At 39.8% G+C, this 25,394-nt stretch overlaps 1 protein-coding gene across 1 annotated transcript; it reads right to left on the bottom strand.

The window, feature by feature from the left end:
- Positions 1-633: 633 nt before the first annotated feature.
- Positions 634-22,597, bottom strand: Rlim (ring finger protein, LIM domain interacting). The gene is made up of 5 exons (XM_028771442.1): positions 22,498-22,597; positions 20,675-20,736; positions 9,738-9,927; positions 8,667-8,750; positions 634-7,418 (listed from the first exon to the last, which is right to left on the bottom strand). Exons 3-5 carry the CDS (start codon positions 9,901-9,903, stop codon positions 5,902-5,904), a joined length of 1,767 nt encoding a protein of 588 aa, XP_028627275.1. The 5' UTR covers positions 9,904-9,927; positions 20,675-20,736; positions 22,498-22,597; the 3' UTR covers positions 634-5,901.
- Between the last annotated feature and the right edge of the window lie 2,797 nt (positions 22,598-25,394).

The raw sequence follows: 25,394 nt of genomic DNA, 5'->3' as shown, positions 1-25,394 counted from the left end.
CAACACCCAATTTCTAACAAATTGAATCACCACAGACTAAAACCCCTAGAAAGTTATGACACAAAGGGTGGACTTCACCAAAGCTGTACCGACTGATGAACTGAGTCTGAATACCAATACAGAGCTCTGCAGGTGTCACAGGAAATTAAACTTTAACAAACACTGCCCAGCTTCAGGTGTGTAAAGGGAAAATTCTACCCACCTAACATTGTGTGATAATGTGCTTAGACAGAGGCACCTCAATGAAGGACTTCTACATTTCAGGATGTAGACAGAGACAGGATGGAAGACACTACACAAGCACACACGCACACCCATTCCGTCCAGGGAGGTCAATCAAGATAGCAGTCAGGGCAGAAAACAGCAAAGACACATCTACCTCAAATGTTACTGATTTCCCAGATTCTTGGCATATACTTTCATCTTTTTTACCAAAGATTAAGCCATTCAACCAGAGACAGAAACTGAGGCCAAGTAACAAAACCCATCTGTCCACAAGCAGAGCAGCCAAGGCCATCAGACTCAAGATTGCAGTGAATCTTCCTCTCGAGTAATTGCCCGTGACCAGTTTAAAGCACCAGAACCTTAACCAGTTTCCACTTTTAAAACCCCAAGGATGAAAAAGCACAAATGATTACTTCATGCATTTTATTGATAGTCTATATTTTAAGTCTGCAGTATGACATCGTACATAGGGAAAAAGCTTCTTCCTAAAAGATAGCTATTAATAATCAAACCAAATTTAATGACTGACCTTTCAAGGTCTCGTTCTGCATCAAACAAGTTAAATTTTAGCAGGTGTAAAGCACTGTACAAAAAGTTGGGTACATTCTCAAAATTCAACACAGGGCTTCCCAACCAAGAGTTTGCTGGATCAGATACCGGAGAAGGGTGTTTCGTTCAGGTTTAAATGGTAAGGAAATGAGAAAGCAGACAAAGCAAGCCAAGCAAATTCACTTCCCTTGGTGCTCCTGTTGCCTTTTGAAAGTGTCTCTTGGAGGTCAGAAAGCACTGGTGTGACAGTAACTCCAGCCTTTTGACAGCCTGCACACATATGCTTCATGTTCAGAGACTTAAGGGCAGCCCTCTTCAAATCCTTTCTTATGGGCTTTACAGAGCTTTCCAGGATTGCTGCCCAGTTCTGTACAGGAACCCAAGTAAACATCTATTCCAAAGCAGCTTTTTCAGAACCAGGCCAACTGCGTACCTACTCCACTGGACACTTCACAGGGCCCTATACCTTTAAAAGCAGCACCAGGGACAAATGGAACTATCAAGAGGTAAAATTCAACTGCTAAACAGTTTAAACATGTAGAAACCAATCTGTTAAAAATGTTAGTAACAGGGCACTGAACAGAGTTAAGGCTGGGCAGCTGGCTTGACTCTAACTTGCAGCTGGAAACAATCTTCAGAATGAGAACTGAGACAAACCTTGAAACAAGGCACAGTGGTATGACAGGCTCACCGTCACTGCGCTTCTCTAGCTGCTTTCCCAAATGACTATAAAGCAGCGGTGGGACTTCAGTAAACAAATCCTTGCTGGGTGGGGGTGACACACCTATACTCCCAGCAACCAGGAGAATCACTAATTCCAGGCCAGCCTGGGCTACAAAACAAGACCCTTTCAAAATACCCAAAACAGTAAGTCCCATGTATCTCACTGTAATTTTGAGTGGTCAGTAACCTTTTAAAGATTTGAATCCAGACATCTACTTGGACATGAAAAAAAACCATAAACCTGATACCTAAAAAAAAAAAAAAAATCCCCGGTAGTTCTATTCTAAGCTGTAGGCTTTTAGATGCAAACTATGGTGACTTACAGGAGGCCACTCACTTCTGGAGTGTTCGATAGTATTTTAGAAATGTTTCAGTGAAGGTAAAGGAATCAAGTGCTAAGTACCTGAATTCCTAACATTCAAGAGGCTGAGGCACAAGGACTGCCACAAGTTTGAAGCCAACCTGGTCCACAGAGAGCTCCAGGCCAGCTTTGAGTACACGGCAAGACCTTACCTCAATAAAGGTAATCCAGAATGCTAAAAAATTTAAAGGGTGAATATTGATTGAGCTTACAGCTGTTTTTATTTGCTTAAACTGGGACTTAGAAATACTCTTTCCTCAGACTTTGCACTTTACTTCCCAAGTGAAGTATGATCCATCAACATACACTTAAAAATAATTTTTAAAAGAACCATTTACTAGTTAACTCAATTACAACACTGTTACTGAGCATTAAACATACTGAACTGTACTAAAGGGGAAAAAGAGACACCTTTACACGTGCCTTCTCCATCTCATTACACAGGTACAGAAAGAATACTTCGAGAGGAGAGAGTGAAAAATCAGAACAGAAGATTAGCCAAGAACCTAAGTGCCCTGCGAACATGGCTTCCAGGTACTGCATATTTTTGGTAAGACATGACACAGAAGCCAGTCAGAAAAAAACATTAAAACAAATCAGCTAAGGCAGATTACAAATTATTTCCTTTCACAAAAGAATTATCCTCCACCCGTTTAAAAAAAAAGTCAACCACAAGGTGCCACTGTATTTCTAGCCAACTGTCAGAAATGGCCTTTAACAGTCATTTTGCAACATAGACCACCTTATCACATGGGTATTTGGAGACTCATAGAAGCAGGTGGTTAAATACAAAGTGTGCTAAATGCTAACCCTTCATAACTATTAGACATCGACAAAAGCACAGACTACTTGGCACAGAAATGAAGTTTTCCCAGGAGGAAAGAAAAAAAAAGCAAAATATTGCTTAAGGTAACAGGGCAAGCCAGTTTCCTAGCTTGGATGGATTCTAACAATTGTGTCCCTAAAGACTGAGCATCTCCTGGCACTAACATTTTGTTATCAATCTGACAATTACCTGTTCCAACACCAAAGCCACTTCCATTAACATGGAGGACATGGTAGTGTAACTAACATGTTCTTTTCAGAGAAAATGTTCCAAATTCCCACCATAGCTCTCTCTTTCTGCAGGGTTACTGCAAACAGCCTGCCATTTTTAACTTGTTAAATTTTGTTTTCAGCACTAATAAATCTCAACATTGTAAGCTGCGTGGAATAAAACAATACTGCAAACCTTTACACTAGTAAGCGGATTAAAAAATTTTGAAGTATTCAAGAAAAATCAGGCTTTAGTACTTTCCCCTATGCTTTGAACAATGTAATCCCCCAACATTATTACTGCATGAAGTTCAAAGTAGGTCTTAAACACAGGACCTTTCTGTAATAAAGAAAAAGTGCGAAGATACAAAACAAAATGTAAAGTCTTTTGCAAGAAAATGTTCCCTCAATAGGTGTTTGGACACTGGTGAGGAAACCAAGATTCCTGTTCTTCATTGCACACCTGACACCTACACCAACAACCTTATCTTTAACAGCTGCAACTAGTAATATAGAATAGCCGTGGATGCTAAAATAAAAAGCAACTCCCACTAAAAATACTTGTATTCGTCTAGACAACCCAATATCAGTGAGTGCTTCTTGAAATGGTCCACATGCACTTCAAACATGTGCATTCTACTGAAGACTAGAAATGTAAAGACTGACTTCCAGTGTTTTTGAATAGCTTCAACATCTACATTCATAACCAGTATCCTGCTTGAGTTACCTCTAACTTCAATACTTCAGAAATGAGTAATACATTTGGGGAGGTTAGGGAGGTGCCTGCTGTCCATCACTGTTTAGAATGTGCTGCAGCTGTTTTTGAGCTATAGAAAATGAACACCCCTAAAATGGAACATTTTACCAAGAGGAAAATGGACTTGTTGTATTTTTACCTAATCAGGACTATCCTGGCAATCTGAAAACAATAGAAAGGTGACAAGGAGGCTCACAAATATAAAGGAACCCTGACTTTTACATGGACAAGTCTCTTAAAAAGATAAAAATGTATTACATAAGCGCCATAAACAGTGAAATATGCTTCTATTAAAAAAAATAAGTGAAGCTTTGTTTGGACATTATTTCCTTGCAAGAGCAGTACATATCCTTTGTAAACAACTACCATATTTACAATTTACTTTCCTTAATACTTAGGTAGGACTGAAAGCCAGAAGAAAACATGAAAGAATGTACTTTGAAATAATCTTTACTGCTAAGGCAATATCAGTGAGGGTAAGCAGGTAATTCTTAAAGCAGATTTCTGTAAAACATTTTCTAGAGTACTGGACTAACCTGGGTAGTTAGCTTATTTGGTTATAGGCCAAGATTGTGTATCTTCAATCCAGGTCTCTTCTGGCCTGTTAGCTTTCCCCAGAGAAACACTTTACATATCCGCTCCACAGCCAGACTAATCTTAACCCTAATCAGCCTCAAAAGAAAAAAAAAAGAGGCAAGAGTACTGGGGTTATCACAATCTATTCTTCCTACAAAACAACAATAAAGTGCGTGTTCATATATATGAGCCAGCCATCTTATCTTCAAATACAGGCAACACAATTAAAATTTGAATTTCAAATAACCCAACCTGACTCACTTTCAATAAAAAATAAAAATCTCTTAATCCACAATAGGTCTTTAAATGTGGCCCATTAGATCTGCTAGAAATTAGCAGTGAAATTAGCAACAAAGTGTGCACTGGTACCTTAGATGGTCTCAAACAAGCAAATCTGAGACATCTCCAATAGCACACACATCTGTACCAACTGAAATCCTTACTTTAAAATTGGCCTAAAAGTCTCTTTCCTCTACTTTTTGAGGAGCAGATGTAAAGACATCAATTTGACTTGTACTAGGTAGTAGTGGTTTGTTTTTTCATACACCAAAGAAAGCTCTGCCAAATGTACTGATCTTCTGCTTTATCTATTCAAGCAGAATAGTGGGTCAAGCTGCTGTGGCTCTCACTATATGAATCCAGTTCATGTCTGTATTACTTACTGTCTTCATGAAAATGTTCCATTCTTCAGGGTCGTTTTCTTCACCCTCATGTATCACTTCCTGCCTAAATCCAAGTTGGATTCTGCACGGTCCTTTCCTTTCCATGTCACAGTAGCTGTTCACAAAGACACTAAATATAGATATGTTCTGCTCTTGACATCTACACACTTACAAAAGCAGCTCTGTACTTTGTTTGGTGTGTTTTACTTGCTGGCTCACAAAAAAAAGCAGTTCTCATTTCTAAGCATGGTACTTTACAATTTTGAATGCATTAATACAACAGTGCATTGGAAAAGTACTGAGCCTCTACAAAATAGCTTTACATTTTTAAACAAATGAATGTGATTTTTTTCACTTACACAAGCATAGGCTTTTTAATATTTCCACAAGATAAATATCTCAATTAAACTCTAAGTTCGCTCTATTGTGTGCCACAGTGATGGGCTTAGGACAGTTAACACACTTAGAAGATCCTAACTGTTTAGTGTTATTTACACTGATATGTCCATCATCACCTACTCTGGAAGGTGAACAAACAATATTCAGAATGTGAATGAATTTGTGTCAATAACTGGGAATGGTACAGTTTTAGGTAACCATTTACAAAACACATAATGGAACTTAGTCTTGAGTGGAACCTTTCTTCATGCCTCTCTTATGGCCTGGGAAACTTTCAAGAGGTCAAATACAGACTATAGAAAGGAGCTACTGCTAAGGCAGCCCTTAAGACAACAAAGGAAAACCTGACACGTGGACATGGGTAAAGTAGCAATAACAGCTTAGCAATTCATCTGGTACCGAAATCAAATGTTTAAGTCCTAAAATGTTGCTTTTAAAATATTCTTTCCATCCTGAAAGAGAAACTAGAGAAAAGAATGATTCCCTAAGAAAGCAATGACTCAATTCAGGTTGTGACTTTATATTTTAAGCACCACTCAAAAAAAGTGGACATAAAGCAGGTGATTTGTTTGCCCATCACTATTCCAGCTACACAGCTGAGAGTTCTGTTCTTGTTACACAACACTTTCTCTGTTCCCAGAAGATAAGACAGCCCTGCGACAAATGGGACAGGTGGAATTCTCTGACAACCAGCGGTCGATGCAGTGGACGTGGTACTCATGGGAGCAAGGTAGTTTCCGAAGTTTGTTGCCTTCTGTGTATTCGGTAATGCAAACACTGCATGTTTTCAATGCATCATTTTCACCAAAGCTTCTCATTGCCAGGTTATCAATTTGTTCTTTGGTGAGTCCTCTGGGTTGGTCTTCATCATCTTCATTTAAAAGAAAAAACTGAGCCAAACTAAGGAATGGCAGAGAGCCACTTTCATCAAATGCAACTGGGGCCCTATGTCGAGCATCTCTCCTGGATGGGCCAGATGCGCTTCCTTCACTACCGCCTTCAAATATCTCTGAGCTACTTTCTGAACTTTCACCACTTGAACTGGGCCTTCCACTTCGTGACTCTACTCTCTCCGTATTTCGGCTGGAGACTGAGGCACTAGGCTCTGAATCACTGTCACTGTACATAAAGTAGCTGAGCTCACCAAAACCTGTCATTATCTGCCTTAACATAGTTTGAATTGCAACAGATGTAGTTTCACTTAATCCAGTATTTAGGATTCTACGAATAGGAATCCTGATAGTACTAACATAGGTTCTCACGCCTGCACGTTCAGAACGTGAAAAGGTGCGTCTAAAACCTCCACGTTCACTTTCATAAGTAACTGTGTTGTTCGGAGCCTGAGATCTTGATCGAGTTCTACTAGCTATACTATCCCTCTGCCGATATTCACCTGGACGAACTCTTCTTACTTGAAGATCAAGAACTATGGTTGGAGGTCTTTGGCCAGATCCTGAGGATTCACTATTGCTACCTGTGTCTGAAGAACTTGTCCCCTGAGAGGGATTTCTTGATCCTGAAGCCGCAAAAAGACCTCTACCTAACAACTCCGGTCCAGATATCTGCTGTCTCAGGGTCACGTGGTGCCGGGTTCTAGAGCTTCCTTCAGGCTCATTTTCCGAAGATTGCTCCAAGGCCTGAGGTGAGATACTATGATGAGCTCTTCGTGAAATTTCATTTGTCGGATGAAGAGGTGACCTACTTCTTTCAGCTCGTGCTCTGGTTCTCCGATGTTCTGGGCTCCGGCTTCTTGCCCTCCTCTGACCTCTGGTGGATGGCACTTCTGTTAATGCTTCATTTGAATTGCGTTCTGCTCTAGATGGTCTTGCAGATGTTGATTCAGATCCAGAATTTTCCATTTGCCTTTGGCTGTTGCTTTCCATGTTTTCTACACTAAGACGCCTAGTGGATGGTTCGTTCTCATTTTCTGGAGTTTGGCTTCCATTATTACGGTTAACATTTATCTCTAAACTAAATCTGAAATCACCACTGTTCGGATTAGTCCGGCTGACTGCTCTCCAGGACTGGTTTCCTCTCTGACCACTTCTTGTTGTATTTCCAGTTTGTCTGACTGAGTTAAGCCAATCTATTATAGAATCACTGTTGGATACATCATCTGAAGACTCTCCAGCTGTTTAAAACAAAGGGGGAGAAAGAGAGAAAGGAACTACAAAATTAGGACACTCGTGTAATGCTCATTAACATTAAAGAATTTTGCAATTCTGAATAACTTTTTACAAATTTACACTGAAAGAAGAAAGCTAAAATACACTTAAGAGTCAGCAGTTGTCAACCTGTGGGTCATGATCCCTTTGAGGGGCTCAAATAACCCTTTCACGAGGGTCACCTAAGACCATCTGTAGATCAGATAAATTTACATTATGATTCATAACAGTAGCAAATTACAGCTATGAAGTAGCAATGAAATATGGCTGGAGGTCACCACAACATGAGGAACTATATTAAAGGGTTACATCATTGGGAAGGTTGAGAACCACTTCTCTAGAAGTGAGACTGCTAGTCTGTGAGACCATGGGAAGGCATGAGTTTTCCAGGCCACTGTCTAAACAAAATCAAACTATATCATCACTAGTCGGGGGGCTAGTGTTGGGATTTTGGTTCCAATTATATTTCTACCATATTTTCATCAGTTTCAACTGTCTTTGATACCATGAAGTTGTTCTAAAATATAAGATTATAACCAGAGCTAAAATATAAATAAGGCGAAGTTTATAATTACTTGAATATTTGTCAATTATCAAAAATTTTCAATTTCTATAAAACTAAAGAGTATTATCAAATGCTGAACCTAGATTAACAGCATAGCTAACAGTATGTTCACAAATTAAACTTCTATTATAGCTCCTAGGTTACAGTCAAATCCCCTATTTCCTGCAGAGAAAGAAGCACTATTCCCCAGCATACTTGTTCTCTGCCTGTTTGATACTAACAGAAAACCCTCATCAGCTGTGCCAACCAAACACGTCTCCAGTCATTGCTAATGCCCCCAGGTGGAACAACCACTCAACTGAAAGGTGCTGGCCAACAAAGCAGCATTCTCTCTTGTTGATAAGCCCACATTTATAAATAAGGAAGTGAGTAGGAGAATATTTCAATAGATGTGGAAAGCCAAGGAGAGGAAAATCTCAACTTAAATAGGCGATTTATCACTGTTGCCCAATTAACACAAACAATCCAAAGGTGAGGCAGACACAGCGGTGCTGCCATCCTCCCCAAATAGCAAGAACATGCTACTTCTCTTTCTATGAGTACTTAGCACCAGATTAATTTGTGGCATTTCTGAATAATCTTTGGTTGATATTCACTATTAGAAAGTTCATCTTTCCAACCTCTACCCATCTCCCCAAACAAAATATACCTCTATTTTCATCAGAGCTCTGTGGTGGTGGACCCTCTTTAATTTGTTGTAGTCTTCTGAGCAACTCTTCCTCAGTACTTTCGCCTGAAAGTTGAACAATTGTTTGCCAAATTACAAATTAAGTAAGAACATATCAGTTTCTGTCTTTTTTCCCCACCAACATGATTCTTTTTAAAGAATGGTTCATCCAAGATGACCTCAAACTCAAGAATCTCCTGCCTTAGCCTCCTGTGCAGCTGGGATTATAGGCATGTGTCACCAAGTCATGTCTGGCTTTGTGATCTGCACTTTAAACTCAGTTTTGCCAGAAAACACATGAGTAACGGCAGGGCCAGAACTGCAGTTAAGACAGTCTAAAGTTTGCTCAAAATGTTCCACCTAAGCCTTGCGAAAAACCTTACATTTGAAAATGAATGAAACTGTCCACAGGTTAGTGGAAATAGTCAAGTTGTAACTAGGATCAAATGAGACTGTTATCTCAGTGAAAGAATAACTAAGGACAAAGTTCTAGCTGCTGGTTTACACAGTTTACCCACAGATTACTCTGTATGCTTGCAGTTGGGACATATTCAGAGAGTAAGATGAGATGACAAAATAAGATGAGTCTGTCCTAGAAACCAAAGGCCCATTGGCTATTTTGTACCTGGATGCATAGCTAGCTAAACTGTTCAGTTCAATTCTTATTTAATCCATTTCACTAAAGATTTGTAGTTCAAAAATTACAAACATCTGACAGGACTATTCTGAGAATAGAAACAGGCAATAAATATAGTAGTGGCATCTCCTATATTAGTAACTTTTCATTAAAGAAACATAAAACAAGGCTGGGCGGTGGTGGCCACGCCTTTAATCCCAGCACTTGAGAGGCAGAGACAGGCAGATTTCTGAGTTGGAGGCCAGCCTGGTCTACAGAGTGAGTTCCGGGACAGCCAGGACTACACACTACACAGAGAAACCCTGTCTCAAAAACAACAACAACAACAACAAAAAACAAAAAAAAATAAAACAAGCTGTTTCTTTAAAAAAAAAAAACCTCAGCAATTTACATATATACATTACATGTAAGCTTACCAGGGGTGCCTAGCAAATTGTTGTCTCTCATAAGTCTATAATCTTCTTCACTGAGATTATTTACAAATTGATAGAAGGCTTCTTCCCGATCCAATCGATCCATTTGACTTCTGCGCTGAGCGGCAGACTGGTCATTTCCTTTATCGTTAGTATCTGAGCTTTCCATCTTGGTGAACAAGTGGAAAATTATCTAAAAAGAAAAAAAGACCAAACTGAGAACAGACTCCATTATGCATTCCATACCTTTATTTACTTGGAAACCAGAATGCAGGAATAGAGGTGCATTTTAAGAAAACAAATGAAATATATAACAGAAAAACTTTGGGAAAGCACTGGTACACTAGGAAGTCTAGGTCAGAGAGTAGTCGTATTAGGGCCTAATTCAGCAATGTGGCCTATTTTTATCTTCTTTATAATCTACAAATGGCTTTTTACATTGACACCGTAGAAACTGAACCTAGGGCCTTCCTTGCATGCATTCCACCATGAGAGTACACATCTAAGCACCTAGGTTTTATAGTTATTTGAGCCAGGGAAATCTGTGTGGTCCACTCAACTCAAACACGGTTCTCCTGCCTGAGCCTCTTCAGTGCATGGCTACTTTCACATTTTAAAAAATGTGGCCGGGTGGTGGTGGTGGCGCACGCCTTTAATCCCAGCACTTGGGAGGCAGAGGCAGGCGGATCTCTGAGTTTGAGAGTTCGAGGCTAGCCTGGTCTACAGTGTGAGTTCCAGGACAGCCAGGGCTACACACAGAGAAACCCTGTCTCGAAAAAAACAAAAACAAAAAAAAACAAAAAAAAATGTGGTGTATGGAAAATAGGAAATACACGCCAGTCTTCCTAGTCTTCCTGAGAATGCACACTCTCGTTATGGCTGAACTGAGCAACTGTGACAGACTGTAACTGGGTTCCTTACTGCTTTGCACCACTGGTCTCTGCACTTCCAGTTACCTCAATGCAACTGCAACTTGATAGTATTTCAAGGATGGCATGTGTCATCCTGTGACTTTTTAAAAACATGCAAGTATATATTCTTTGTAGTGACATACTTGAACATCACACATAAAAGGGACAGCAGAGGCTACCTACTTTAATAATCTATGCTCTGCAAATTAGAAAACCCAAGGTGAAAGATTTCGTCTAAAACATTAAAACTTTTTCATTAAAAAACCCCATGCACTGGACTATAATTCAGCTGTTAAAAGTTATGAAATTTCCAGGTCAGTGGATAGAGCTAGAAAAACTCAACCTGAGTAAGATAACCAGAGACCAAGAAAAATATCGTACATTTTCTTTCAAATGTGGATGTTATTTTCTAAGTCCTTGATAGGCATGTTACAATCCATATAACCAGTGGTTGGATGTCAAGTAAGAGACTAGGGGGAGGGGTTTTGTGTGCCTCTGTTTTCTAGAGAGAGAAAGGGATGGAGTTGGATAAGTGGGAAGGATCAGAGGGGAAGAAAACTTTGGTCAATATATTGCATGGAAAAAAAATACTGTTTCTTCCTTCCTTTTACTTCCCAAGTGCTGGGATTAAATGCATGCACCACCACCATCCAGCCAAAATTTTTTCAATTAACAAGAAACAAAAACAAAAATGAGGATTTAACCAAAAATTTCCAAATGGCTCGTTTTTTTGTTTTTGTTTTTCTGAGAAAAGAAAGCCATTTTATCAATGGTAAATAAAATTTTGTTTAAGGGCAGAAATGTGTACAAAGGAAATTAATTTATTAGCACTAGCCTTTTATTTACTGTAGCTACATTAAAAAGTTGAGGACACTAGACAGAATGTCATTGACCATGCACATCAATCTTCCTGGCCTAGCTTTCTGAATGTTTTAAGATGGTAAAAATATATGGAGAATAGGAAAAAACCAGGTTGGACTATTTAATTTTATCAAAACTCAAGATGTTTAAAGCCTTTGGTCACTCATTTTATTTTCTTCAACAAATACTCTGAAGAAAATGAGAATCCATCATGTTACTAAATCAGTAATGTCAAGATAAACCTTATTCTTGTGGCTTTAATCATCTTTAGTTGTATGGATTTGTTTTTATCAATTTTTTTTTGAGACAGGATTTCACTACATAACCTTGGCTGGCCTAGAACTCTGTAGACCAGTGTGGCCTCAGACTCAAGAGATCTGCCTTCTGAGTGCTGGGATTCTGTCAGAAATCTACCAAGTTGTTTTGTTTTGAAGAGACAGCTCTACTTTGTAGCCTATGCTGGACTTGAACTAATGGCAATCAATTCTCCTGCTTCATTTGAGCCACAGGCTTAACCTTGGTTAGATTTTATTGTGATTTGTAGAACTTGAGCCAAAGATCTTTTTTTTTTCTTAATGAGAACGACCTCAACTCCTTCAAAATAGAAACAGCTTGAGGAATTAGGTTTGGCTGTAACTTGATAATAATGTCTCTTAATGAATAAGAGGACAAGTAATACTTATATGCAAAACTTGATAGGAACACTGATACAACTGGCTATCAAAGACAGGAGAGCTCTACTCCTTTGATGTTTAGCAAATCTTTGAGCTCCAACTACACTTCCAAAAGCGAAAAGTGAATTTCCTCATATTAAACTTCATTGCTAGGTCAATGGCTCCATGGTTAAGAGTACTGGCTCCTGCTGAGCAACGGTGGCACAAGCCCTTGAATCTTAGCACTCAGAGGCAGAGACAGGTAGATCTCTGGGAGTTTGAGGTCAGCCTGGTCTACAGAGTGAATTTTAAGACAGGACAGCCAAAGCTACATGGAGAAACCCTGTCGCAAACCATGCCTAGTCCAAACAAACAAACAAACAAACAAACAAACAGCACTGGCTGCTCTAGGAGAGGACACAGTTCCGTAATTATCAGCATGATAGCTCATAACCATCTATAACTCCATCTCTAGGGGACCTGACACTCTCTTCTTGGCCTCCAGAGATACTAATCAATCATTTGGTGCACGTACACGCATGTAGGCAAAGCCCCATACATAGAAGTAAGTCTCAAACTAAAATTCATACAGCATATAACTAAGCTTCTATCTAGCCTTGAAAGGGAGATAGTAACTCATTCTAATGATACCCTAAAAGTTATACTTGGGAACTGAATCTCTGGCTTTAGACTTGAGAACATTGCTCCCTAAAAGAATGACCTTCTCACTGGTTAACTTGTATTAGGTAGAATGTAATCAATTACTATTATTATTACACATTGAGATTAATCAGCAACAACCTTATCAGACCAATCATAGCAGCACAACCTTGTAATCCCAGATGCTCAGGAGACTGAGGACAAAAGATGTTATAGGTTTTTTTTTTAAGATAGCGTTTCATGTAGCACAGGGTGACCTCAAACTCTGGATCCCTGACTCCATGATCTAAGCATTGTAGAAATAGGTATGTGCTACCATGCCTGGCTCTGAAAACAAAGAAGTCTGAATTCCTGGCTAGCCTGGGAAACACAGTAATACCTCATCCCCAAATCAAGAACCAAAACCAAAACCAAACAAAAGCAACAAAAACAGGAAAAAAAAAACAAGAAAAAAGGAGGAGTGATCTTTCTGCAATTTTGGCTTCTCTCTCACCTAAGGTTCCCATGCTGACACCCTAGCCGCCGAAGTTACAGTATTAGGAAGTAAGGACTCGCAGTCTCTTCTTGGAGAGACCTTTAGAGAGCTACCTTGACATTTTCTTCAATGGGAATACAGTGAGAACCATGAAGTCAACCCTCGCCAAACACCAAGCTGCCCAGGCCTTGATTCTGACTATCCAGCTTCATGAACTCTCTAAGCTGTTGTTTAAAAGCTATGGACCTTAGGACATTCCATTTATTATAGTAGCCCAAACCGACAATGACAGTATGAAAATAAATTTGTGGTAGAGAGTACTATAATTTATCCCTCCCCCAACATGTAACAGTACACCAGTATCTTCATAAATCAGTCCTAAAGGGAAAACCAAAACCTTCTCAATATAGTAGCTAATTCACATTTATAATCTTCATACTTGGAAGACCAAGGCAAGAGTTCAAAACCAGCTCAAGATACAAGGACTTTGTTTCTAAAAAAAAAAAACCAAAACCCTATTCCAGATTTTACAAAAAAGCACAAAGAACCCTGTTCTTATCAAATGTTGCCCACTTACCTACTCGAGGCTAAACAGTCTAGGAATAGTCACACTTAGACTTCCCTTCCATCTCCTGAACACCACCATTCTCTAAGTGATCCTTTTACTCTTAAGTCAGTAAGATGAGCATGCCAAGGAGGTAGAGAATGGGGCCACAGTGTTTCCAGTTTCCTAGCTTATTACTAAATTTCTTTAATTTTTACAGAAATTTCTGATAAGTGTTTTAATAACATGTCACTATGGAAGGACCAGAAATCAGAGTGAACAGTCATAAAAGTACATGGGTCAAGAAGTATAAACAAATGTAAAAAAAAAAAACCCACAACACAAGCTGCCATTTTCCTTACAAGTAACACAAATTGGTATTGGTAGCAGCAGCTGCTTTTTTAAAAAACAGAAAAACACAAAGGGAAAGAAAACAGAACCCCCAAGCCATAATTTGCCAAAGAAAACCACCACTAAAGTCTAATTAACATTCTTAAAGCAGTCAACATTCCAGACTAAAGTTAGGAGGAAATCTACCTGTGATAAATCAAAGTAAACTAGAGCCAAGAATTGACAAAAAAAAAAAAAAACCAGGAAAGCCAATAATTCTTCCTTTTAATACAAAAGGTATAACATAGCTGCCCCCAAACAGAGACGTAATCAACACCTTAAAGCAAGCAAACTACTTAAATCTGCATAGTCATATTGTGTAGAAGTTAAACAAAAAGAATGAATTCAAAAGACCTTCTGAACTAAGAAAGTACAGGTTCTTCCCCCCCCCAATCTGGAAATATGGTAATATTGATCTGTATGTTCCAATGACACAATTCCAAAATTGCAAGCAAATTAGCAAGGCCTTGCTAAATAGTGTTTGCTAAGGCAGTGGCTTCCATAAGAAAAGTTTGTTGCTTGTAATTATTTTGGGGACAAGAATAAAATCTGGTACATTCTCCATTTCTGCCCTAACTCTCTGTCCTTTCTGCTTTAATTCTGCATTGGTTAAGAGTAGAGTAAGTTATGAGATCTTAGCATTAGGAAGGCACATCCATCTTGTTAGGAAAGTCATAATGGTGAGTTATACCTCAGGTACTAGAACCTGAGGTACTTGCTTAATTATTTTGAAAGAAAAGTAAATTCTGAATGCAAGCAGTGGTCTCAATGCTGAGTAAAGGAGTTCTGTACAAGCAGACATGAAGAAAGGTAATAAATCTAGGTCACGAGTTCTACCTAGGTAAAGGTATGTCAAAGATGTTAGGGAACCATGATCCAAATAACTAAAAAACCAAATTTGTCACCAGTTAGTATAAAATAATCAGCAAAAAATGTTGATAGCTTTTAAGACATGCATGATGAAAGGAATTATGATGCATTCCCAGTTAAACTAATAACAGAGAAAAAGAGCATATTGCTCAGTGAACCCCTGATTTCCAACCGTGAACTGAGGGGATAAGGCCTACACAACCTTGGAGTCCTTCCACTTCAGCAGAGAGGGTCTTTAATCTATCACCTCACTATCAAGGTTTAATATTCACAACACAGACCACACTTGTATATATGACTAGCTTCAGATATTTTAAAACAATTATTTCCTCAAAAGATTATCAACAGAAGTCAACTGTAGAGAAAAACCCAATTCCTCTTAAAGCACTTAGCTCTGTCACCCCGGTTATAAAACAATATAAAAACAGATCTTTTAAAACAATTGTACACTTAGCCCTGACAACAGTCCCATGAAGTAGGGAACTTGCCTTAATTTCATGATTTCACAAGTGAGAACCTAAGAATAGGAGGGAGTGATTGTGTGAAAGCCCTGTGGATAGTGAATGGTCAGCAATTACATATAGGTCTACTGAGTCCAAAGGCAATCAACCTTTCACTAAATGACTACTGCCTCCCTGCACACCCCAGACTGTGTGCTTTAAAATGTATTCCTCAAATCCCAATAGGGATAACTACTGACCTCACCATAAGCTTCTTTTATACCAATCCTTGTATAAAAGCTTTCAATCAAGGAAAAAAACCTTTTTTTTTTTTGTAGCGCTAAGGATTGAACCTAGGGCCTTACACATGTAAGACAAGGACCCTACCATACTGAGCCACATCCTGCTTAGCATTTTGTCCTGGCATAAACAGCTGGATTCTCTCTTTTCTGCTCTGCTTTTTTGAGGGACATGGTCTCACTATGTAGCCTAGCTCCATGTTACCATGCTGGCTCTGTAATTTTCTGACAGTGCTGGAAATGGCTTGTGCGTATCAGCCAAACACTCTACCTCTGAGCCATACAGCTCAGCTTGAATCCTACTTTTTTTTTCTTTCAAGACAGGATTTCCTCTGTGTAGTACTGGCTGTCCTCAGAACTCAGAAATCCACCTGCCTCTGCCTCTCAAGTGCTTGGACTAAAGGCGTGCGCTACCACTGCCCAGCATCCTACTTCTTTCTTAAGCTTTATTATTTTTTTCAATAAAGTATAAGTTCAATAATACTAATATCAAAAAGAAAAACCACCTGTTTATTTAACCATAGACAGTTATGGTGATGGACGCCTTAATCCCAGCACTCGAGACAAGCAGATCTCTGAGTCTGAGGACAGTCGAGGATATACAGTAAAACTTTGTCTCAGGAAATCACAAGATCTTCCTGTCTGTGCTACAGTTAGTTCTAGGGTAGGTTAAACAATTTCATGAGACATGGATAAAAAGTAAAAAAGGGGATTCGGACTACAAATCAGTAGTAGAACACTTGCCTGGTATACATAAGGCTCTAGTTTCAATTCCCAGGTTCATAAAAAGCAAGTAATATACAAAGTTAAATCAAATGATCTACTAGATTTGAAGTCAGGATAAAAAGTACCATCACATACATAGATACTAAAAAGTTAAGAAGTTTTCTTAGTCAGGTGGTGATGTTACATGCCTTCAATCCCAGCACTCAGGATGCAGAGGGATCTGAGTTCAAGGCCAGCTGGGTGTACATAATGAGTTCTAGGATGGTGGGGGCTACCCAGAGAAACCCTGTCTCAAAAAAATTTTTCCTTTCCTTTCTAGAATGTTTAAATTCCATTAAAAATAGAATATATAAGTGGATAGACGGTTAGCTGTGCTTTTCTGTCATCTCACTTTTAAACACACAAAACATTCTTTTAAGAAAAAAACAGTATAATGAAACCTCCCTTTAATTCTAGCATTAAGGAGGCAGAAGCAGGCAGAATTAGAGTTCTAGGATACACAATCAAAAACAAACAAAATGCCAAACCAAAACAAGGGGATAAAGATGGCTCCTTACTTTGGAGTACTTGTTGCCCTTACAGAAGATCTGATTTGATTCCCAGCACTATATGGTGGCTCACTACCATCAGTAACTTTGGTTCCAGGGGATCTGACATCCTCCCCAAGCCTACATGGGCAACAGACACATACAATGCATATATGCACATACAGGTAAAATACTTATACATCTAATTGAAAAAAAAACAGGACAGAGTTGTTTTACTGTGTTTATTTATGGGAAGATCCTGCTCACCATCCACACAATTTGTTGATAAATTTCCAGCAGTACACTAGCAGAGCATGCAGTACATTCAACACTCCTGAGACATCATATTAAGGAGAGATTACCTGCTATCCAAATAGTAATGTACACTTAGCTTTGCTTATAATTTCCTATCTTTACCTCATGTAAAGGGCAGCTGGAAAATCCAAAACGAATTCGGGAATGTCCCTCATGTCTAAGCTCTTCGCAGGAAGAGTACTGACTAGCAGTCCACAAATTCCGACTGCAAGTTTCTTTTTTTTTTTTTTTTTTTGGTTTTTTCGAGACAGGGTTTCTCTGTGTAGCCCTGGCTGTCCTGGAACTCACTCTGTAGACCAGGCTAGCCTCGAACTCTTGAACTCAGAAATCCGCCTGCCTCTGCTTCCCAAGTGCTGGGATTAAAGGCGTGCGCCACCACCGCCCAGCCTGACTGCAAGTTTCTAAAACAATTGAATCGAAAGAGTATTAATAACTATATAGTAAAGTAAACTAAAGGACAGAAAACTGTGCTATGCTACCAATTTATAGGATCAGGTGAGTGGGAAGCCACTATGATGACACTCCATCTCATTCAAGTCATTTAGTGAATTTAAATCTCCAGCCACCCATTCTATGTTCCTTTATTATTTATTGCTTTACTTCATTAGATTAGAATTTGTTCTCTATAACTCAATTTTGAATCGCTTCTTTTATTATTCCAAAGTCAAAAAATATCCTATGGTTCTATGTTTATCTTAAAAAGTAATTGATACAAGCAGTGTTGACAGTAATCAGTAACCACAGTACTATTTCAGGATATAAGATTTCTTATCAATCTGGGCCTGTGGAACACTCCTGTAATTCTAGCAGTTGGAAGCCTAAGGTAGGAAGATCATGAGTTCAAGGATGGCCTGGGCTATAACAAATCTCATCAAAAAGCAATGCAAAAGAAAACAAAAATATTTTTCTAAATTACCCAGAGGATGAGACAGGAGGATTTCCATGAGGTTGCTATATAATTGGCTCCAGGATAGCTTGGACTACAGGAGAGACCTTGCACCCCCCCAATCAAAAATAAAACACAGCCAAAAAATGACTGGCATATCACCTATACTAACAAATTCATTTTAGTTGAGGAAAACAAGTCTTTAAGATCAACCATGATGATAAATAACTATCCTTCCTGAGGTAGTGTTGCTATACAGAAATCATAAGTGACTCATACACTAAGAACCTTTCATACCTGCACCTAAGTTATTATCAAACAAGTATATCTCCCTAACCAGAAAGAATCCTTCCCATCAGACTCCCTTACTGTCACAGGTCGCAATAACAGTATAATCTGTAGATATGCAGTTATTACCATTAACCTACCTTAAGCACACGAGCACATGCAGGCAGGCAGACAACTGTGCTGCTGTCTACTACATATATTTGTTTCATACATTAATTGGTGCTGTTATGATTAATGGAATGAAAACTCAAGTTTAAGCATTGTCATATGAGAAAATCTAGGCCAAAATTGACAATTACAAATTTCAGGTGGAAAACCCTATGTTCAAAAACATACCTACCCCAAAAACAAGATAATCATCTTTGAAAAACACCTCAGTTAACTGAAGGGGTAAAGATGAACTGCTTTAAACTATCTAGGAATATTCCTATACAAAGGTGAAATAAATAACAAAGAAAAATAAATGCAACTATTACTGAGCATTGGTTATCAAAATTTCAAAGTACTGTATAAACTGGGCCACAAGGATTTAGAAATCTCCATGTTAAATAAGTATACCTACAAAACAAAATGTCCTCCTCCTAAGCAGTGAATGAAAAATCCAGAACCTCGTTGGTCTGGTTTGGATTTTGTTATCTATTACCCACTCTATGGTAAATCAAAGGAACAGGATGTCAGTCAGATAGGTATTCTATTTCCCAGTCCTCTAGGATTATGGAAAAAGTACATGTAATGCAATTCTATAAATGCAAATGCTCTACTTGACCTACTCTTACTGAAAGCCTTATTTACAATATTAATCGACTGAAAAATATCATTATTAAGCTATTTCTTTAAGACTCCTGATTTTTTTTTTTAAACAAAATCTCACAATCCTGTCTGGAATTCACTATCTAGATCTGGTGAACACAAGTTGTGGTGATCCTCCTATATCTGGCCTTCCAACCGCCAGGATTCCAGATGTAGGCCACCATGTCACTCTGACTTTTCTTTAAAGTAAATTTCTCAACTTACACCAAGAACATTAATAGATGAGGCAAGAACTCTATTGCAAACCACCCAAATAATATATACTTGGTAGATAACTTTCCCCCTCTCGCCTGTTTCACTGAGGCAAATTAGAGTTAATAATGGTTTCAGATACAAGATAACTTACAGATTATCACTTTTAATTTCCACTAGCATTCTGGTAACTGGAGAATCAACAGGTATAGAGGTTTGCTGACTTCAGTGTTGGAACAGATCTGAGATAAAATGAGTGCTCCACAATTTAACAAACCGCACAACTGTTTTTCAAGAGTAGTCTCAGTTTCCTCTTTAAAACAGTTAATATCTCTATGGCGTTCCAACTGTGAAGATTATGAAGTAATACATGCCAAACACAGAGCCTGGCACATACTCCTTCAAGAGAAGTTAGTTATAAATGTAGCCTAGTTAACTATCCAGACCAGTTTGCTTAGGACAACCCAAGTTTGCAATCTGCTTTCCAGGAATACTTATTAAGTATCCTGGTTAGCACAAGTAATTTATATAGTAATCTTACAATGTTGATAATAATGAAAAAATTAATTCCAATTAGAGTAATACATACCATTATGACTTCTTGAATCTTGAAGAGAAAATTAGTAAACAAAGTAACACATTCTATTGATATTTATTCACTGAACATTTAAAAACAACTCCTTATACCCAGGTCTCTAACAATATCTTAAAAGCAGTATACTTTTTTTCTTTTTATCAGTGCATACCTCTAATCTCAGCACTCAGGAGGCAGAGGCAAGTGGATCTCTTGAGTTCCAGGCCAGCCTGATCTACAGAGATAGTTCCAGGACAGCCAGGGTAACACAGAGAAACCCTGTCTCGAAAAAGAGCAAGATCGATAGATAGGTAGGTAGATTGAGACAGATGTCACAGATAAAGTATAGATGATGTTCAGGTACTGAAAAGGTACCCTTTGAATTCACAGTAAAAAGAACCCATCATGAAGAATAGTTAACACCAATGAACCTATTCAACCACAGGACTGTAGAACAGAATGTCTATTTGTAAAATGCATTCTATATTATAAATCACCAGGAGACAATACAATAATTACCTGTCTTTTAGGACATAGTACTGAAATCCAATATACTAGATTTTAGTTTTCTTCACTCCGCTCTAGAAAAAAAAAGGCATTCATTATTCTTCCTGTTATAAAAATCCATATTTCCTTTGAAATAAAAAAAATTCTAAAAACATATTTTGGTTACACATATCATAACCCAACCTAATTCAATATTAGTATTTGGACAACCAAGGTGAGAGGGAACCAGGAGTTAGATAAATTTAGTTAGATTTCCTTTAAAGGCCAAGAGGCAATCTAGCTTTTAATATTAAGCTTGTTTAAAATAGGCTTTTCCTTATCAAACTAGTAATTATTTTCAAGTTCTAAGAGCCACTTTCAAGTACTTATTTGGTACACTACAGTAGCCTAAGGCAGAAATCAAAGAAATAAAAATCATCAGGACATCTTAAGCTAAAGAATGTTTGTGACCTTTTCAGCAAGAATGTTTGTCCTAAAATAGTTATTTTAAAGGGTGCTTCAGTTGGTCTTTTTAGATACCTAACCTGTATTTCAGAAACTGATTGGGGGGGGGGGGAAGGTGGGCCTGTAATCGTGCCGACCTCCTAATTATAAAGAATCAAAGAAATCATTAGGACCACATTTTTACTATTCTTTCTGTCTTCAATCATCCAAACACACTGTGGCTAATTACGATTCAAGAAATGTAGGCAACTTATTTCTAGCAAAAAAAAAAAAAAAATATTGTGGGGCCGGCCAAGAGTACATGAGAATCTTATATAAATCCTTTTCCCCTCCAAAAGAGAGAGAAAAAAAAAGAACCAAATAACTAGTCTGCTAGGCCTCAGACTGCCAGACTAACCTGTGGAATAAGTATGGTGAAACTGTCCAGGGAAAGAACGTGGCTGTCTCCTCCATCTTGAAATTAATCAGCAGAAGGGGGAAAGGGACTGAGTATTCAGGAAGCAGAAGCCCAACCGGTTAATACTAGTTACTAAGCTTACGGCGTACGTGGCAGGTACCGCCCGCCCGCAGAAGCAGAGACCCTTAGGGGTTTTTTTCTGAGTGGGGGAGGGGTAGGACTGCTGGCAGATCACACGGAAATTAACTTGAAAATAGTCTGGCTCAATTCCCACACTTACCAGGGAAAACAACCCACAACGTCTTTTCCCTCCGTTTTTTTTCTTTTCTGGTTTTTTGATTATCTTTCTTTTAAGGAGGAGGTAAACCCTTCTAGTAATATCTGGCCAAGGATACACTTAGGGCTAAAGGAGCAGGGTAGCAAACCACATTTGTTCCCGATCCTCCGGGAAGACTGTCATCGTAACCTGAGGATAACAAACTGGCAGTGCCCTACAGAAGGGTTCAAAATGGGGCTCTGCGAATCCTGTGAAGATCTCAAGGCTCAAGAGTTCTCAACATCTGACTTAAGAGCACCTCCACCCCACTTAGCCAAATCCTAGCACAATACGCAACGCGGGGCGACGACGATGGTGGGGGGGACCTCTGAGTACGGCGAAGCACTGGAGCCATTCTCACGCCTGAGGCCCTGAGTCCGGGATCGCCTCCCCAGCATTCTTAGCTTGGGAGGGCCTGGCCCCGACTCCAGAGCCTCGGAGAGGAAGTCCTACCCGCCTCCTTCCCCTTCTTCCATGAGCCTGCCGCCACACGCCACCCAACTAAAATGGCAGCGGCGACTACGCCACGGAGCCCCCCGCAGTCACGAGCCCGGGTCCGGAGGCCGTACTGGGTGTCTCGGCCGCGGCTGGTCACTCGGGCCATTTTGAGAGCCGCGGCGCCCCTGCCTACCTCCAGCCCGACATCCCGTTTCTCAGGGTGCCCGTGCCTTCACTTACTCGCTGTTTCGGCCAAGAGTGGACTCACTGGGCTCCGCCGCCGCCACCGGGGCTCCGCCGCACCTCCGCCGCCGCCCCGCTCTAGACCGCCTCTAAAGCCCTGCAAGAGACCCGCCTCTAGTACAGCGCCAGCTCAGAGACGTAGCTAAGCAGCCATTATCTTGCCCATTGTTACCTAGCAGTGACAGGAAACGACTGCGCACAACAGGAAGTGATGCTGCGGTCCCAGCTTTACAGCTCCACTCCCAGACTGCCAGTCAGCCAATCCCAGTAGAGTCCTCGAAAAGGCCTAGTGGGCAGAGGAGGGGCCCGGTAGACTACCCGCCCAGGCGGGCGGCGGGTCGGGAAAAAAATGCTGCTGGGACGCCCACCATGTGACAGGCCCCACCCTCCTTCGCCATTTTGAATTGTAGCGAGAAATTTCGCGTTGAGAATTGTGGGAACCTTCGCTTTCCCATTTTGAAAGCTGAAGGACGTCACAATCGGGCCGCTTGAAGCCCTTTTCAGAGACCAAGAATGTAGTATCAGTGTAACTGGCATTGAGCCACACAGTCCAGACTAGTGTAGACTGCAGCCAACATTTTATTCAACATGTATTTATCGAATGCCAACTGTAGATCAAGCACAGCTGTAGATGTTGAGGAAGTTGAACCATAAATTAAGTTGAAATAGTCTAGGAATTCTCAGTCCTTATGGGATTTGGTAATCTAGGGTGAACACATTTATAAAACAATTTGTTGCTATATACAGGAGATTAAAAGTGGAGAAGGGGTGGAGTACACTGTAGGGACAAAAGTGAATTTGCAATGTTAAAAAGTGGCAAGGAAGGACTCCACAGGGCTCTAACTAGAGTACTTTAAAAGGGGGCGGCGATTTGTAAATGGATGGGAAAATCAGATGGCCGTGAAATTCGAAAAGGGCGGTTAAGGAAACATCACTTAGATGCTAAAGCCTAAAGAAAGGACAGGAGGGAATGCGCCTTACAGCTTTCAGTTCCCATTGTTCAGTTAAAGAGGAAAAGAACCCTAACCCTCGTTTTAAGGACGCCTCTGTGTTCCCACCCTGTTTATCTGGTTTCTGATAAAAGAACGGGTAGACTAGCTTTTTGACTGATGTTCTAACGAACCAAAACTTATTGCTACATCACTTGCTTAACTAGGCTGGAAGCTGGGCGATGGTGGCTCGCCTTTAATCACAGCACTTGGGAGGCAGAGGCAGGCAGATCTCTGTGAGTTCAAGGCCAGCCTGCTCTACAGAGTGAGTTCCAGGACAGCCAGGGCTACACAGAATAAACCCTGTCTCGAAAAACCAAAAGAGAAAGAAAAAAAGAATCAAAAAACAAAACATCAACAAAATACACACACATAAACTACACTAGAATATTTTTCTTTTGATATTTTTACATTAATTGTCTAGGCCTCACCTCACCTTCCAGAGAAACCTGTGACCACTCTATTTAACCTTCTCCAGCGCCCTTACCTACTTAATCTTCTGTAAAGCACTTAAACTATTTGTTTATCTCACCGTTTAAGAACGCCGTAAAGGGCTGGAGAGATGACTCAGCGGTTAAGAACAGACTCCACTTCCGGAGGCGCTGAGTTCAATTCCCAGCAATCACGTGGTGGCTCACAACTCTCTGTCATGGGATCTGATACTCTCATCTGTGTCTGAAGACAGGGAAAATATAATCACATACATAAAATAAATAATTTTTTTTAAAAAAAAGAACACAATAAACCCCCCCCCCCCGAACTGGGGAGGCTAAGACAGGAGGATTGCTGAGAGTTGGAGGCCATCCTGGGCTACATAATGAATTCCAGGCCAGCCTGAGATTTGCTTTTGTTTTTTTGAGACAGGGTTTCTCTGTGTAGTCCTGGCTGTCCTGGAACTCACTCTGTAGACCAGGATGGCCTCAAACTCAGAAATCTGCCTGCCTCTGCCTCCCAAGTGCTGGGATTAAAGGTGTGCGCCACCACTCCCCGGCGCCAGCCTGAGATTTAAGCGTGAGACTACATTTTTAAATGGAGAGTCTGTCTGTGAGACCCGGGCTGGCCTTGAATCTACAGTCGAGCTTTCCCAAGTACTCGTACTATTATTTCAAACCTGTACCACTACTACCTGCTCAAAGGTCATGTAACTTTTAAAAGACAATCTGGTAATGTGTGTCAAAAGCCCCAATGTAGCTGGCCACCACAGTGTTTGCCTGTTATCAAAGTACCTAAGAGGATCGAGCAGGACTGCAATTCATTCAAGGACAGTCTGGACTACCTAGTGTGTTCCAGTCCAGCATGGGCTAGATTGAGACTCTGTCTTTAAAACAAATACTAGACATAATATAGAATGTTTTAATCTATAAATTACATTTTTTGGTGTGTGTGTGTGTGTGTGTGTGCTTCAGCCTGCTATGTTGCTCAAACGCTGTTACTTTCTGCCCACTTTTTGGGTGGTCCCAGGGATTGAATTCAGAGCCAGAATGCCATCTGAGACCAACGCTCAAAAAAAAAGAAATATATCTGGATTCTAGATAGAAGTCTACATTTCTGGGGGGGGGGAAGGAAAGGAGAGGAGAAGAGAGGAGAGAGAGAAATATTTGTGTTTTTACCCTAGTACTAGGGATGGTCCTTAGCAAGCTCTTTACCACTAAGCTAAATGCCCAATCCCTACAAGTCTATATGGGCATACAGGCAAGTAAAGTACAATCGTCATTAACCATTTAACCTTCTTTATCTTTTTCTGTATTGCCTTAGAGATTTTACAATGTACATGTGTTTAAGAGGTTTTAGAGAGGGGGACAGATTTTTTCATTTAGTAAGAAAAAGCAGTCAGAATGTAAAAGAAGAAAAAGAGTTCCTATCCATTTATTCCTTCCATGGTCCAAATACACATCTTGCCTCTGT

This window comes from Grammomys surdaster, unplaced genomic scaffold (assembly GCF_004785775.1).
Source record: "Grammomys surdaster isolate TR1022 unplaced genomic scaffold, NIH_TR_1.0 207, whole genome shotgun sequence".
NCBI lineage: Eukaryota > Metazoa > Chordata > Mammalia > Rodentia > Muridae > Grammomys > Grammomys surdaster.
Note: the sequence above shows the minus strand (reverse complement) of the source record. Positions and strands in the feature narration are given on the sequence as shown.